Below are 14995 nucleotides of genomic sequence, written 5' to 3'. Positions count from 1 at the left end.
CTCACAGAGGTTTCACCTGTCGACTGGCATGTCCTATGTCTGTTATCACACGGTAAATAAATAAATAGTGGGTTAACGTGTTGTTGTAGAACTAAAGAACTAAAATATCTGCAAAAACCTCATGAAGTCCAGTTGTGTTTGCCTCTAAGATTGCTTTCCTGAGCCTGGTTCTGCAAAAGAGCTCTTCCTGTTAAAGGGCGTTCTTCCTTCCCACTACTGCCAACTCCTTGCTCAAAGTAGACTATTAAGGTTATCTCTCTCACTTTATGAAGATTTCATCATTCAAAATTAAAGGATTTGAGATGAGTATTCCTGCTGTCCTTATAATGTGACTTTCCCCACCGCACTTACAGGCTTTTTTTTTTTTTTTTTTTAAGTAAACTGGTGAACACCCGGGCTGTCTACAAACATAATCTCATCTGTTTTATTGGAATACAGTACTCAGTTCCTAGTAGTGGTTGTAAATCAATACTCAGTATTCCAGTAAATACTGGAAAAGTCCAATTGATGTGTGTGCATTGTCTTTGGCTGTGACTTAGATAAAGATCAGACTGCAAGGCGTATCCATCGTGCTACAAATAAGACTTGACATAGCGATCACTATCTTAGTGACGGATACACTTTTAGTTTTTATTGAAAAGTTACAACGTTAGTACTGGTTGAGTAGCTTCATTAATACAGATATTTAAGCAGATTTACCCTCTCCTTGTCGCCCTAACTTAGTCGTCTCACATTTAGCGAAAACGTTTAACGTTAAGCTCAGACGTGCCAGACGTGTCACGCAGAGGATTTCATTCAAGTAGATTGCGGATGTGACGGCAGTAGCATGACGGTTTGCGCATGTAAAAGTGTACGCTTGTGTGTAACACCAGCGACCGCCGCCGCCGCAAAATAAAAATAATCAAAAAATGTCGAGGATTTTGAGTGATGTATTTGATTGCTGTTCGTTTTTTATCTGGTAATTTGTTTTTTTGCTTGCATTGCATCTCTGGCAATTAATTAACATGACTTGGGTTTTTTTTCCATGAGCAGGAAGTCATTTTTAAAAATTAAGCTCCGCCACCGGTGCGCGCTAAGTCTTTGAGCATGCGCTTCTTTTGGTCATTCGATTACCAGCATGCATCAGGAGAACATCTTTTTTTTTTCCTGGTGGGTGGGGCTTTTTGAGAGGCGTTGCCGCACAGCAAGGACTCAGGGATTATATACCCTGTGCTGGTCTTCGAGCAGTTTCATACATTGCGCATTTGGAAGCAGATAGGTGCACTGCAGTTTAAGAACAACAACAAAATAATAATAATAATATTTCAAGTATTTCAACAAATATCGACTCCGCTATGGCTAGCTACATCCATGTTCCCGACGAGGCTCCCGCTGTGCCCAAAATAGATGTGACAGTTGACGAGAACGACTACAGACCTGGTGCACTGAAACTGATGAAGGAGCTGAGACCAAGCTGGAGGCCGTTCGAGATCAAAATGAAGGTGCGGTTTATTTCATTACACGCACTTTCATTTCATGTGAAATATTTACTGATTTTTACCATAGCTTTTAATTCTCCCACATATCAAGTATTTATAACTTTACCGTTTAAAAAAGGGACGTTAGCTATTAAGGAGTAAACCACTTAAAAACTGTTGCCGATGTTAAATATTTACTGGTGTCTTACGTTAACTGTTAACGGTTAAACAGGTGGGACAGGCTTCATTTTTATGAGTCGCTACCAACAAACCAGGAAATGAACGCAGTGAATAGTTGATCTTTAGATTTGTATGTCTTATTGTTTGTTTGGTTTTTTTCGTTACACGACACACGTAAAAAAAAGGGGAAAAAAAGAAAACAGAAAGAAAGAAAGAAATTGCAAGTGTACGTTTATGTAGGAACTGCGCTAAAGAACGATTGATTTGACTGCGCAGATGCGGGCTCATAATATCGCCGACGCTAAACTGTTCGCTAGATGTTCTTGTTGCAAGTAAATGTTCATGCTGCTTCTTCTTCCCACACACCCTTATGTGATTTGAGAATGGTCAGCCCGTCAGCTGCAGCACACACTTTATATTGTCCTCACTCAGTGGATGCTGATGCTACGCTGTGTCAGGGTGTGACCGTCAAACCATATTAACCCGTGACACACATATCTGGCTTCATTCGGAACACGTTTTAACCGAACAATTCCAGTTTGCAGTTCAAGACATCAGACAACTGCAGCTTTGTGTTTCAATGGCCTGCACTATTAAAAAGATGCTATGCATAATAAAGTGTCATGACGTGGATATTTTCAGTTTACTATATTTATGATTTCACGAATAAAAGGCAGTCGATTGTTTGTTTGTTTTTTAACAGAATGTGTTAACAGTAGTCCAGTATTGAAGTATGTATTAAACGTAAGGTTCTGGAAGAAATACTGACTCGAAACGCAACATGACTGTGGGCTATTTACATAAGAGGCTTAATCTAATCTTATGAGAGTGCAAATTGATCTTCCAAAGTTTAACACTTTACGTTACCCTGCAGGATAAACAGACACCCAGAAAGTGGTATTTTCCTTTCTGCGAACAAAGTGGAGGTGTTTGGTAAATAGTGAGAATGAAAGCTGGTCAGGGCGTCTGCTGTTCTTGCCTGTATTATTCATCAATGAGCTCAAAGTGGGGAGTCAGCAAATGCCAGCCATTGCTATCTAATGCAAAATAAAATTCCTGACAGTCCTGTCATTCTCCGTCAATCCTAGATGGAGTAAACAATTAGGGTTGGTATGCTGACCCCTCAACCTTTACAAAAGTGTTCAGAGATTGTAAAGCGAAAATCAGCCAAAGTGACAAAACCCCAATTTTTGTAGGATTCCGCTTTGTTTTGCAGTATTTTGCCACTTCTGACGCCTCTCAGAACTTATGTAACGCCAAAAAAGGTGTGGGCTCTCAGGCTCAGAATTTAAATAGAATCATGTGGACAGTCCCACTTCCTCTAATTGTAGGTGTCAAGTTCAAATTTTGAAGAATGGGACAGATGAAATTCCACTGATTAATCTGTCCTCTGCTCTTGTCTTCCTCTCTGCAGTTTTTCACAGATGGAATAACCAATAAACTGCTTGGCTGCTACGTGGGTGCAACCATGCAGGATGTGGTTCTGGTCCGTATTTATGGCAACAAAACAGAACTGCTGATCGATAGGGAAAATGAGGTGAAGGGTTTCAGAGTACTGCATGCACACTGCTGTGCCCCACGCCTTTACTGTACCTTCAACAATGGTCTGTGCTATGAATTTCTGCAAGGAACTGCACTGGAGCCTGAGCACATTCGCAGCCAGCCTGTTTTTAGGTAAAAAAAAAAAAATCTTGCTATGCAAAATGGAGCTTCTACAGTGTCACTTGACTTTGAGTGTTATGTGCTCCACCTTTCACCGCCTACCTGTCTGAGGCTAAAAATAGATTCTGAACAGAGTTGTGCAATACCTGCATCAGTGTTTTGGTTGATTGTATCTGCACATTCTAGGTGCCAAATATTAGCCTTTTAGCTGGATGTGGGTTTTTTTTTCTTCCCTTTACAAAAATGACATGAACCATGTGATTGCATGGCTCTCAGTTACAGTCTATAACAGCTTTGTTGTAGAAACAGTATGAAGCAGTTAATTCCATTCAGTTAACTGGGAAAAGCCATAAAGACAGCAATTGACTACATCCCAGAAATCAGTTTTTGAGAACAGAATAAGGTCGTTTTCAGTTGTAAAGTTTTAAATTTTTCTTGAAATATACCACGAGTTTAAATAAGACACATTAAATGCTGTTAGCTTTAACTTTAATAACTTTTTGAAAGCAGGTTTCTTTTTTTTAATAATTACTTACTGACAAGACTGCATAATCTGATCCATAATAAAGTTAAAGCAATTCCCCTCCTTTTATAGCCCATTTTTGTGTTGCTGCTTGCTGTTGTAGTTACAGTCTTCTTGTTTTCTACCTTGCAGGCTCATTGCTAGGCAGCTGGCCAAGTACCACGCCATACACGCCCATAATGGCTGGTTACCCCAGTCTGACCTGTGGCTGAAGATGGGCAAGTACTTTACTCTCATCCCCAAATCCTTCAAGGACCCTGAGCAGAATGCCAGGTGAGACCACATAGATCAAACTTAGTCTGCCAGATCTGTTAGAGAGCTGGTTAGTACTCAGGTTCTCATATGTCTCAAAGCCCAGTTGAGTTTCACTTCTACTGTCTAAAGAAGTGAAATGCATTTCATATATTGTTCAGCTCGCTTACACTATGTATATGTCCCTTTTTTCACGCATGACTTCAATTGACTGTTTCATACAGGATCAAGAATCAAGAGTTGGCATTGTAACAAAAGTGGTTATGTAATGTTTATTACTACTATTATGTTTAGGTTTTGGTATTTTTAAAGACTTTATTAACTTCTGAAAATGAATTTGCCACGCCTTTTTATCAGCATGGCGTGATATGACCTCATAGCTTTATCTGTGAGTCACATGATCCCTCAGGTTTTAAAGACAAAACACAGGGATATTTATCAGGTGATCGTATCTGGGGAAGTACGTGAAGTTCTTTGCATAGTTTCAGGACATTTGTTTTGCATTCCCAAGAGACTATGCACGTCTTTCCCTAAGTTTTGCTACATCAATGACCAGCAACCTAGAATAGTAAAGTAGCTCAAAAAGAGGGGCTGCATAACATAAAAATTAGTTATGATTACAGTATCTCTCTCACGTGCTTTTGCCGTTTTGTCTAACAGTAATAGCTGCCTTCAAATCTACTGGCACTTAAAATGAATCCAAAACAAACATTTGCTTTATATGCTGTTCCATGCAGGTCAAGCAAATATTAATACTGTAAGAAATACTATTAAGTTGAGTCGGATTGTAAGAGGCGTGGCATCTCGAGTCTTGTTTACTGAAGTGTCGGAATGTTTAATGACCACGGACACTGAATACTCTTCTTTCCAATTTCTTGCCACATTCTACAAATAACAAAGAAAAGGAATTCATTTAACACGAGTCTTTTAAGAATCCAATCCAAACAGGAAGTACAGAGCAAAACTCTCTGCCAGTGAGTGTTGTGGGAACAGTGTCTATTTTCTGTTCCTGGTGTTCACGATTTCTGCTTACTGCAGTTTAAGCAGTGAGGCCACTGATAAAAGGTTCTAATGTAACGCCATTAGTTGTAAATGCTCTTAATACAACAACTGATAGTTTTAATCTCTGATTTTTATTTCTTTTTTAATTCCTGTAGTGATGCTTAGCCACCTTCTTTATTTGTTTTCTGCTCAGTTTTGTTTTGTCATTCTGGGCTTTACTGACAAGTGTGATATACATATTTGCATTTAAATTAACAATACACTACAAAAATAGACTACTTGTACCTATTTGCACCTCATAAAGTGCCACATTTGATTTTCTTGCCTTCTAGTGCCTGTTATTCTGTTCCTGTTTTCTCCCATACTTCTGTTTCTACCTCTACTTTCAGGTTCCCCATACTGACTTATCCATCTCCATCTCCCATTGAATACTGCTCAAAAAAGTAACACTTTTCAATCAGAGTACAACATCAAGTCAGTTAAACTTCTGGGATGTTGATCTGGTCAGTTAAGTAGCAGAGGTGGCTGTTAAGCAGTCTCAGCTGCTTTGCTGTGAAAGAAATGAACAAAAGAGGGACTGACTGTTTTTGTTGTTTGTTTGTTTTTTTTCACTAGTTTTATATTTGGCTAGGGTTAGTGTCACTACTGCTATCATGAGGTGATGCCTGGACCGTACAGGGGTTGCACAGGTAGTCCAACTCCTCCAGGATGGCACATTAATGTGTCATTACCTGAAGGTTTGGTGTGTCTCTCAGCACCGTCTCAAGAGCATGAAGGAGATTCTGTGAGAGCTGGAGAGGGCCATAGAAAGTCCTTAACCCAACAGCAGGACTGGTATTTGCTCCTTTGTGGAAGTAGAAGCAGGATGAGCACTACCAGAACTCTACAAAAAAGCCTGAGGTCCTAAAGTCCTTTAGTGGACACTATGCTCACTGCCCAGTGCCGTGGAGCCCGACTGGCAATTGTATTGGAATACCAGAATTGGCTAGGCAGCAGCACCCTGAAAGCCATTAGGTAGCAAGACAAAGTCCTTGGAAGTCCAATAGAATAACTCTTTTGTTTTTAACGTGCTACCCAGTTCGTATCAGTATAGATATAAGCCCCCCCCCCCCCCCCCCCCCTCCTCTAAATTGAGATCTGATCTGTGTCCTTTAATTTTTTTTTGAGCAGTCTATGAATAACTTGGTAACCAACTTTTAAACTCTCTGCCTCTTTCAGGTTGAGCAGGGAGGTTCCCAGCGCACGGAGCCTCAGAGAAGAGCTGTTGTGGCTCCAGCAGAGCTTGTCTGTGCTCGGCTCCCCCGTCGTTCTCTGCCACAACGACCTTCTTTGCAAAAACATCATCTATAACCAGAAGGAAGGTGAGTATGACGGGGTGTAGTCGCATACTTTTCTGTGTGACTGAGTGTGAACTACACTGCTCCCTGTACCCAGATATGATTGCATTAATTAGATGATTTCAACCCTAGTCACATGCTACACTCATTGTCAGTGTTTGCATTGGACAGTAGCTGTAGAATTAGAACGGTCAGACAAGACAATCTGTGAGTTTGGCTAAGGCTCTTGATTAAATCATTTCTCCATAGTTATAGTTTATTTATTTATATAGTACATTTAATTACAACAGGAACGTTGTACAAGAATACAAAATACCTAGTAAAAAGTCATGGCTGTTAGGGTAAAAAGTTGTGCAAAGAGAAAAGCCTTGACTCATGGATTTATTCTGTTTTCTAAATTTGTCTAATCTGTCGTTCTAATTCTGTGTTGAAAATACAATTAGAAATGTTATCAGCTTGAAAAAGCAGCATCATTGCATCATGCTACATACATAGTCTGTGTTACTGGCAGCATATGTTTTTGGTGCTATGTTGCCATTTTTGTTGGTGTGAATGTGAAGCAAACAGTCTTCGGGTAAACTTACTTGTGCACTGAGCTACTGCAATTATACCAGCCTATGAATCCAGTGGATTTATGTATGTGGGAGGGGGGTTGTTTAAGAGCTGTCAGCCCCCTCGTCAGTGTGTGACGAGGGGCGAGACCCTTCTTACAGCTCCTTGTGTCTAGCCTTTCTCCCTCAGGAATAACAGCAGAGGCTGTGGCTGCCCCACCCTGCCCCAGGGAGGCAATGGAGAGAGACAGACCTCACACACGGTCGGCTCTGAGGGCCCTCGCATACTCTGCCCACTCCTCAGACTAATCTGGATGAGTTCATGGCAGCAGTAGGAGCCAACTATCTAAACTATCTACCTGTCACCTTCCTTTTGCTACTTGGCCAACAGTTGTCCATCTGACAAACTATTGTTCCTACAGTACTGGTTATTACACACCCGTTTTTATAGGTGTCTTTGCTGTAAGTAACTCTGAGCACCACTCAAATGGCTAAATTTTAAAGCTGCTTTCTGCTTCTCTTCACAGTTTTTTTTTTTTTTTTTTGTCAATATTAATCACTAGAAAGAAAAGGACGTGGTGATACAGTATTCTGTATTTTTTTTCTGTAAACTAACCCCATGATAAGATCCACACTGAATCCAGGTACAGCTAAAGGTCCATGTTTTGGGATTATTTCATGTGTAATATAGCACAGTGGATTTAAAATGAAGCCCTCAAATGTGGTTCAGGTCTAGACCAACTTTTGTTCATGAGAAATACAGTATGAGTTAAGGTGTTGTTGGCATTTACTGCCTAGTTACTTCATTTTTAACAATACATTTCTCACACATTGCTCTAATAGATGCTCCTAATTGCACTAAATGTGTGTTCATCGGCTGGTCATGTCAATAAATTCACTATTTTACTCTTGTGACTGAAAACAATTTAAAGAAAACCACTGAGACTTCTTTGAAATGGGTAAAGAATTGTAGCAATTTTTGGAGGTCTGGCTTAAAAAGTCAAAAAATAACAATGTGTAAGTCATTCTTAGTAATTGTCTTTTCATGGGAATGGTTGACAGTAACAATAAAGAATATAATCTAACTTTCAATAAAAAGATATAACTATAAAGCTTGTGAAAAAACATTTTGCCAGGGCGCTCCAAAAAAAAACTCCTGCATACAAATATATTTCTGAGAGAGTGTTGCCACTTATAGAACTTGAATAAAATCTGTGTTGCACATCAGGCGAAGGCTGAGCAAGGGAAAAGTTCTAGTGTCACCCGGCTTTGCGTGACAATGCAACACTCTTAAATTCCTCCACACAGAAATGCAACATCGCCTGGAGCCTGTACTCTAAAGTTAATTCCTTGTATAGGTATGTAAAAGTTTGGGCACTCAATCTATATGCATGTTTGTGGAATTGCAGAAGCATATTACAATCTTCAATAAGTACTGGATAAAAAGATCTAGTGTAATTGTATCTGCCTCAAACATCCAAACAGAACTAAACCACATGTACAAATGACAACTGTAATGGAATGACACCACAATAAACTCTGGGCCTTTCAGCTCCAAGCAAACTTTATTGTATTTCTGGCTGCGCCCACTCAGTTGTCTAAGGTGTCGTTTTTGTAAATGCAGTTGCTGTCTTATAGTGCACTTACACCCTTTTGTTGAGTTGGCATAAAAAGAAACTGAATGACTTCCATGCCACTTCCTGTCACTTCTGTTCAGCTGTAGCTGCTGACTTGAAACCACTTGTCTGCTAACCTGACAGCAGAAAAGCCACCACTTCCTGCATTGATAAACAAAAGAGCTGGAAGCGGTCATCCTTTTTTTTTTTTTTTTTTTTTTTTTTTTTTTTTTTTCTTTCTTTCTTTCTTGGTTGTTTTTTTTTTTTTTTTTAAACTGTCGCACACTTATAACAAAGGCTGTATTACATTTAACTGCTTGTTCCTGTCTCTCAGTCCCAGTCACAGGATCTTTTACTCTCCCCACTCCTCTAACTGTTGCTCAGATTTTTCTTTTTCAAAAAAACCAAATCTCTTGACTCTGCCCCAAAGCCCTGTAAGTCTGCAGCTCAGCAGCTAACAGCAAGCCTCTCAGAGCTACTTTCCAGAAGCAGTAGTGATGTTAGGCTATTGGATATACAGCGGACCAATAGGAAGGGAGCGATGAAGGGGAGTGTTAAGTCAAGGGGTGGTGGTTAGGCTTGATGGAATGGGCGTGAAAGAATGGCTAAAAGACAACTGTGTCAGTGAGAGTGAGCATGTGTGAAAGATGTTTGCCCCAACCTTTTCATCTGCTGCACAGGGGGGCTATAGCCACTGCCCGGAGGTGTTCAGTTGTGTCCCGCTAGGACCCACACGCCGGCTGGTAACCCACCTCAAAGTGTCTTTCTTTGTAGTCCAGCACCAACTCAAAATCTAATGTTCCATACACTAGGGTAAAGAAGCTAGCTAAAGCCAAAAATAATTAGTAGAGTAGAGACATTTAATTAAAAGTACTGTTTAAAAAAAAATATCTGTATTTGTTAATGTCTCTGTAACAACTGGGCTTGTGAAAGTAAGTGTTTGCATTTTGACTTTGACTGGATGCTTCTCTCTTTGTTCATTGTCTGTGCAGTGAAATCACATTTTCAGCAACCTGCAGATGCACTCACGCAGCACCATATTCTTTGAATTTTACCTTCCATGCTCTTACATCAGATTCCAAATGACAGTAAATATAAGTGTATATATTTTGCAAACCTGGCCTGAAACTGGTGCCTACATTAGCGGCTGTGTGGGATTTTGTGTGTGCACTTGTGTGCGTGTGTGTGTGTGACTCATACACATCACGAGAATTTGTCTGAAGCTCTCAGTTAAGCTGAGAGCTATTGCTCCTGTTTATCTTCAGCCATCATCACTGCTGGTGCGTAGTTTCTTAGAACTTGTAAGTTGACGTGTGCTTGTAAGTACGTGGAACTTGAACTTGAACTTTCTGAGAGCATGGATCAAATAGTGTGGTTGCTGTACATTTGCTTTGGCTGCTCACCGGCTACTTATTTCACGTGTGTGAAATGTCTCTTCTTTGTATCTCTTTGTGTTTTATTATCTTCCTCCTTTTGTTCCCTGTGCCCCGTTTCCTTGTTTCTGTCTTCAAAGCATAACATTGACTTGGCCATTTTCCTTTTACTCTGTGTTTGTGTCCAAAACAAATGTTCTCTGAGAAGCAGGCTCTGCTCCTTTTCCTTGTTTCACGTATTACAGCATGCTCTGTACTCTTTGATTTCTGCTAATATGTTCCAGCTGCCTTAAGATTTATAACTCAACTTTCAAATGAACACAGATATGCACATCTTGATGTTTGTTTCATCAAAATTGTCTGTTTCTCAACACTTCTGCTACATTCAAAATGCAAACTCTTACTCATCTGCCCTTAAAACTAGCTCAGTAACCGTGCCAGTCCAGTTAGGAAGTCAGAAAGATAGGAAATTACATGAAAAACCTTGACATTCTGAGTTATCAAAGGGAAATGCAACATAATCATTGTAATGTCTGCCTCCTCGTGTCTTTGTCTAAATGATGACGCTTCTGTTTCCAGGGAATGTAAAGTTCATTGACTACGAGTACACTGGGTACAATTACCAAGCCTATGACATTGGGAACCATTTCAATGAGTTTGCTGGTAAGTGTAACTCAAACCACTCACATATGTGAAAGTAATTTGTGTTTGCTGCTTTGCTATGGTATAGATGCACAATATTTACTATTATTTCTGTTTTATAGGCCTGAATGAAGTGGACTATAGTCACTACCCTGGGCGGGACTTTCAGCTTCAGTGGCTGCATTCTTATCTCGAAGCCTATAAGGAACACAAAGGCCAAGGTAGTGCAGTCACTGACAGAGAAGTGGAGAGCCTCTATGTCCAAGTCAACCAGTTTGCCCTGGTAAGTATTTGTAGTTGGTCTGGCGTCATCTACTCAATAATGGATGGATTGGTAGTTGGATGTGAAGTGAACACAATAGACACAGCCTGGCCTCAGTAGGCAGGGTTGCACTGTATTTCAAAGGTTTTTGGGGTTTTTTGTTTGTTTTTTTTTCAATTATCTTGTGCAAATAATCATTTTAAGCCAAGTGTTTGCACTGTTACAGTAAAGCTGCACCTGGTCTACAGTTTATCAGACCAAGATGCATTTCAAGCTGCATTTTTTTATTTTATTTTAGCCTTTCTGGATTAAGTATTTGAGCTACCGTATCACCAGCTTACTATAAATCTGGTATATTAGTGTTAGTGTGAGGGATTGGCCACAAAGGTGCACTTTATATTGTGTCTCTCATCAAATGTTGTTTATCACAAAACAAACTCTATTAAGAACTCCAACAGTATTCTAGTAATGGTGTCGATCACCCACATTTATTTTGTGTGACTAAACGCACATGTGCTTTGGAGAAAATAATAGGAACCGCCTGCAAAGCAAACTTGTCACTAGAAGTCTTGAACTAGTACAAATATTTACTCTGTAGTTTAAAAAGATAGTTACCTGAACAGACAAATATTACTTCTGTATAATTCAGCCTTTCCCCCAAAATGGTCAAAAATAAAGCATTAACATTAGACATTGACCAAGTACAGTGAGGTCCTTAGGGCTTGTTCTGAATGATTCTCCACACTGTAAGCTGTTGGGTCAGAGTGGTGCATGTTATACAGATCACACAGACATAAACTACCTGCTCTGAATATGAAAGAAGGATGACTGACACACTCACTAATCTAGCCACCACATGGGTAACAATAACTAAAGATAACTTGCAGCCTTGGTGAGACTCGCCGTTGTCCCGTGAGACAGATTCTGCCTTGTTTACTCTAAAGAGGAATAGAGGGCAGTGTGGAGGATGGGCAACTGAAACAATTGTATTTCTGTGTGAGCTGTTTGTAATTGTTGCCATAGGGCCTCCTCTAGTTTTATACGTACTTGTGTGTGTCATGTTCGATAATTGGAAATGACATGTACTTTTAGACTGTGAGCACATGGTGAACTTTTCTCTCTCTGTCTTCTTTTTGCCAAGGCTTCTCATTTTTTCTGGGGTCTCTGGGCTCTGATTCAGGCCAGATTCTCCACCATCGACTTTGACTTCTTGGGGTAAGTTGCCATCTTTAAATAATCTAGCGAGCACACTTTTCTTTGAGCCGTTATATCTTGGTGTGGCAAGCACAATTTAGTAACTTAATCACGTTTAAGAACAAAATGTTAAGCATCCACATGGATATTTCAGGATGTTCTGTTATTTTTGCACTGGCATTTCGTGGTAACATGTCATGTACATATTTATCTCACTGCTGGCACTGCTGCTGTGTGTCTCTACTTTACAATCAGATATGCAGTCCTGCGGTTTAACCAGTATTTCAAGATGAAACCAGAAGCGGCTGCACTAAAATTACCAGAATAAAAGCCCGCACCTCCCTCATCATCATCTCCTCTTCGTCCTCAAACCTGCTCTGCACCTCACACGATGACCTCAGAGTGCCCTCTAGAGGTCCCTGTTGAGAAGAGCCAGACTCTGAGTCCAGTTTAGTTTCTGAAGATCCCCTCTAAAGTCCACATCCATAAAGACTGAATGGGCAATGATAAACACGGTTAATCAGGATAAAGCCCATACTGTCAATATGGGTGTGTGAAGGACCAATTTTAAGATCCGCTATAATGTGAAGTCCACTTGGTTAAATTTATTTTCATTATCAATTCAGTTGATATTTGCATATCAGCTTATTGTATTTATAAGCAGCTCTTCAGATGGCTCAGCTCTGTCTAAGGCAGAGAAGAAGCATCATGTGAGCAAATACATGGCTACTACCAGCATTATTTTTTGTCTTTCTTTAAAAGTTGTCCAGACATTAATCTGACTACCTAGACACCTTCCTAATATCACATTCATGGGGGGGAAACCCCCTCAGAACCAGCCAAGTCATAGACCACATGTATGACAAGGAGCCAAGATAAATGGTAGAAAATGCTAACATGGAAAGGCCAGTCCTGTCTCTCAGTCCCATGTGATAGGAGCCACGCCACACCAAAAACACTTGAGGTCTGTCTTGTGATTCTTGTTTTCACCCCTATCACCCCCACCCCCTACATTTCCTGTCCATGCATGGATGGTGCCTAAGAATAGCCATGTAGTAAATGTTTTACTTTGTAAAGGTAGAAAAGGGGGTTTCAGGGGAGCAGCTTGTTTACCTCTAAAATCTTCCTTAAATGAAATAGTTGTAGATCATTGAAAAGCCATTTGGTTTGACAGCAGTTCTCACTGTACTTCTAGTTTTGTTACTTTTGACACTTGTTAACTTAGGACAAAGATACATTTTACTGTAATTTTTACATTCCACACTTGTAGTACTAGATTGTAAAATTGGTGGATTTCACGTGGTAAGTTAGCAGCGTCCACCCTGATAGGGAAGGATTTGGAGTCTTCGTCAATATTACGAATCGCTTTTGTCCTAAAGCTCCAAGGACTAAGCATTTTGTGAACACGTAGACCGATTCTCATTTAGAGGTGTGTGTGACGTGGCCTTGCTGGCTGTCAGATTTTTGAAGCACAGTTGGCATTTATCATGTTAAATGATGGATGTTAAATGGTATGGAAAAGTGGAATTCTGGTAAAAGAAAGTCAAAATGATTATCTCAGGCTGCCAGTGGAACTTGAAGATAATTTTTAACAGCAATAACTATTGAAGTTGGTAAAGAACTCTTTAAACAAACTGTTTTTAAAAGAATCTTTTAGGAACTTTTATGAAGACTAAGAAAGTGTAGCTCTCGGTGATTTAACAAGCAGAAACCAAAGTGCTGATCGCCGTAAACACTTGCAAGAAAAATGTTTAGAAGAACCTAAGCGTTTCAGATCCCTAAACTGTTTAAATGTGACCATGACCCAGCAACTCTTGCAACTGGTTTTTGTTTACTCAAAAACAAAATCACACGTTTGCAGAGCTCAGTGAAAGCAGTTATTGACACAAAGTTGTCCACTCATACTCATGCAGTTATAAATAGATATAGAAGTGTCAGTCTGCCTTTGTGCCTTTTTTTTTTTTTTTTTTTTTTAAGTCTTATTTTTCACTCAAAGCAATGAACTTAAGGATTATTACTCTTCTGTTTTTAATTAAGTGTTGCTTTTTTATGCTGGAGGATTAAGATGGATAGATAATAAAATTCTCCTGTTGGACCTAGGGTAAATTAGAAATTCTTGTCTTTTAACCTGTGACTTATAAACCCAACCATCTACTTGGTGGTAAAGGGTTTTTAATTTGCTGGTTTGGATTGTGCTGAGAGAACATTTCTAAAGGGTCTCTTGGATAGTTGTTTGGAGTATTAAGATAGTAGACAAGACTGAGTGTACAAAAAATCCATCTGAATAATTAAACTGGATGAGTGCATTTTCACTGTATATCGAGTAATCTCTCTAGTCTTTTAACTTGAACCACTACATCTTAGAAATGCATTTATATTTAACATTATTGGAGGGGGGAAGGTTAAACTCTGGCCACTGTAGCATATGTTTATATGTATAACTAACGTAATGATAGCTTTTTTTTTTTCTCATGTGAATATGTGTACATAGAGGGAGGGTTTTTTTTCTAAGAAATTAATTAAGGTGGAAAAACTGCTCAATGTAAAGAGTGAAACTGGAAAAACTAAATATGCTTAAAAATAAAGTATATTTACATTTATGTCTGCTTTTGTCTTTTTTTCCCCCTGTGGCTTTAATATTGGACTTGGTGGGGGGGGGGTGTATATAGCAGGTGTCACTGAATTTTCATTTAAAAGTTCATTTTAATTGAAATCTTACAATTTTGACCTTCCCCTTTCTTATGGGTCATATAGAGTGAAACAGCGCCCCTCTAAAAAAACGGTAAGGGAATGTCAGTTAGCCGGACACACTTGGAGAAAATGCTGGAAAGGTTTTTTTTCCCGAAAAGTCGCTTCTCTTTATTTGGTCGTAGCGTTTTCAGGGGGAGAAACATTTGGTCATTCATCCAAGTGACATCAAGCGCTAGCATTTCCAGCGCCGGTA

At 39.6% G+C, this 14995-nt stretch overlaps 1 protein-coding gene across 1 annotated transcript; it reads left to right on the top strand.

Annotated features, from left to right (window-relative positions):
• Positions 1-1147: 1147 nt before the first annotated feature.
• Positions 1148-14651, top strand: etnk1 (ethanolamine kinase 1). The gene is made up of 8 exons (XM_084909783.1): positions 1148-1481; positions 3052-3311; positions 3955-4095; positions 6295-6437; positions 10533-10616; positions 10718-10878; positions 11999-12072; positions 12307-14651. Exons 1-8 carry the CDS (start codon positions 1335-1337, stop codon positions 12377-12379), a joined length of 1083 nt encoding a protein of 360 aa, XP_084765909.1. The 5' UTR covers positions 1148-1334; the 3' UTR covers positions 12380-14651.
• The last annotated feature ends 344 nt before the right edge of the window (positions 14652-14995 follow it).

Source organism: Perissodus microlepis, chromosome 17, assembly GCF_051167445.1.
Source record: "Perissodus microlepis isolate ML-2025 ecotype Zambia chromosome 17, ASM5116744v1, whole genome shotgun sequence".
NCBI classification, from domain to species: domain Eukaryota; kingdom Metazoa; phylum Chordata; class Actinopteri; order Cichliformes; family Cichlidae; genus Perissodus; species Perissodus microlepis.
This window is presented reverse-complemented; position numbering and strand designations above follow the sequence as displayed.

Coding starts and splice junctions, on each gene's coding strand:
- etnk1 (XM_084909783.1), top strand. CDS start 1,335: ATGGCTAGCTACATCCATGTTCCCGACGAGGCTCCCGCTGTGCCCAAA. Junction 10,879..11,998: donor AAGTCAACCAGTTTGCCCTG/GTAAGTATTTGT, acceptor CTTTTTGCCAAG/GCTTCTCATTTTTTCTGGGG. Junction 12,073..12,306: donor ATCGACTTTGACTTCTTGGG/GTAAGTTGCCAT, acceptor CTTTACAATCAG/ATATGCAGTCCTGCGGTTTA.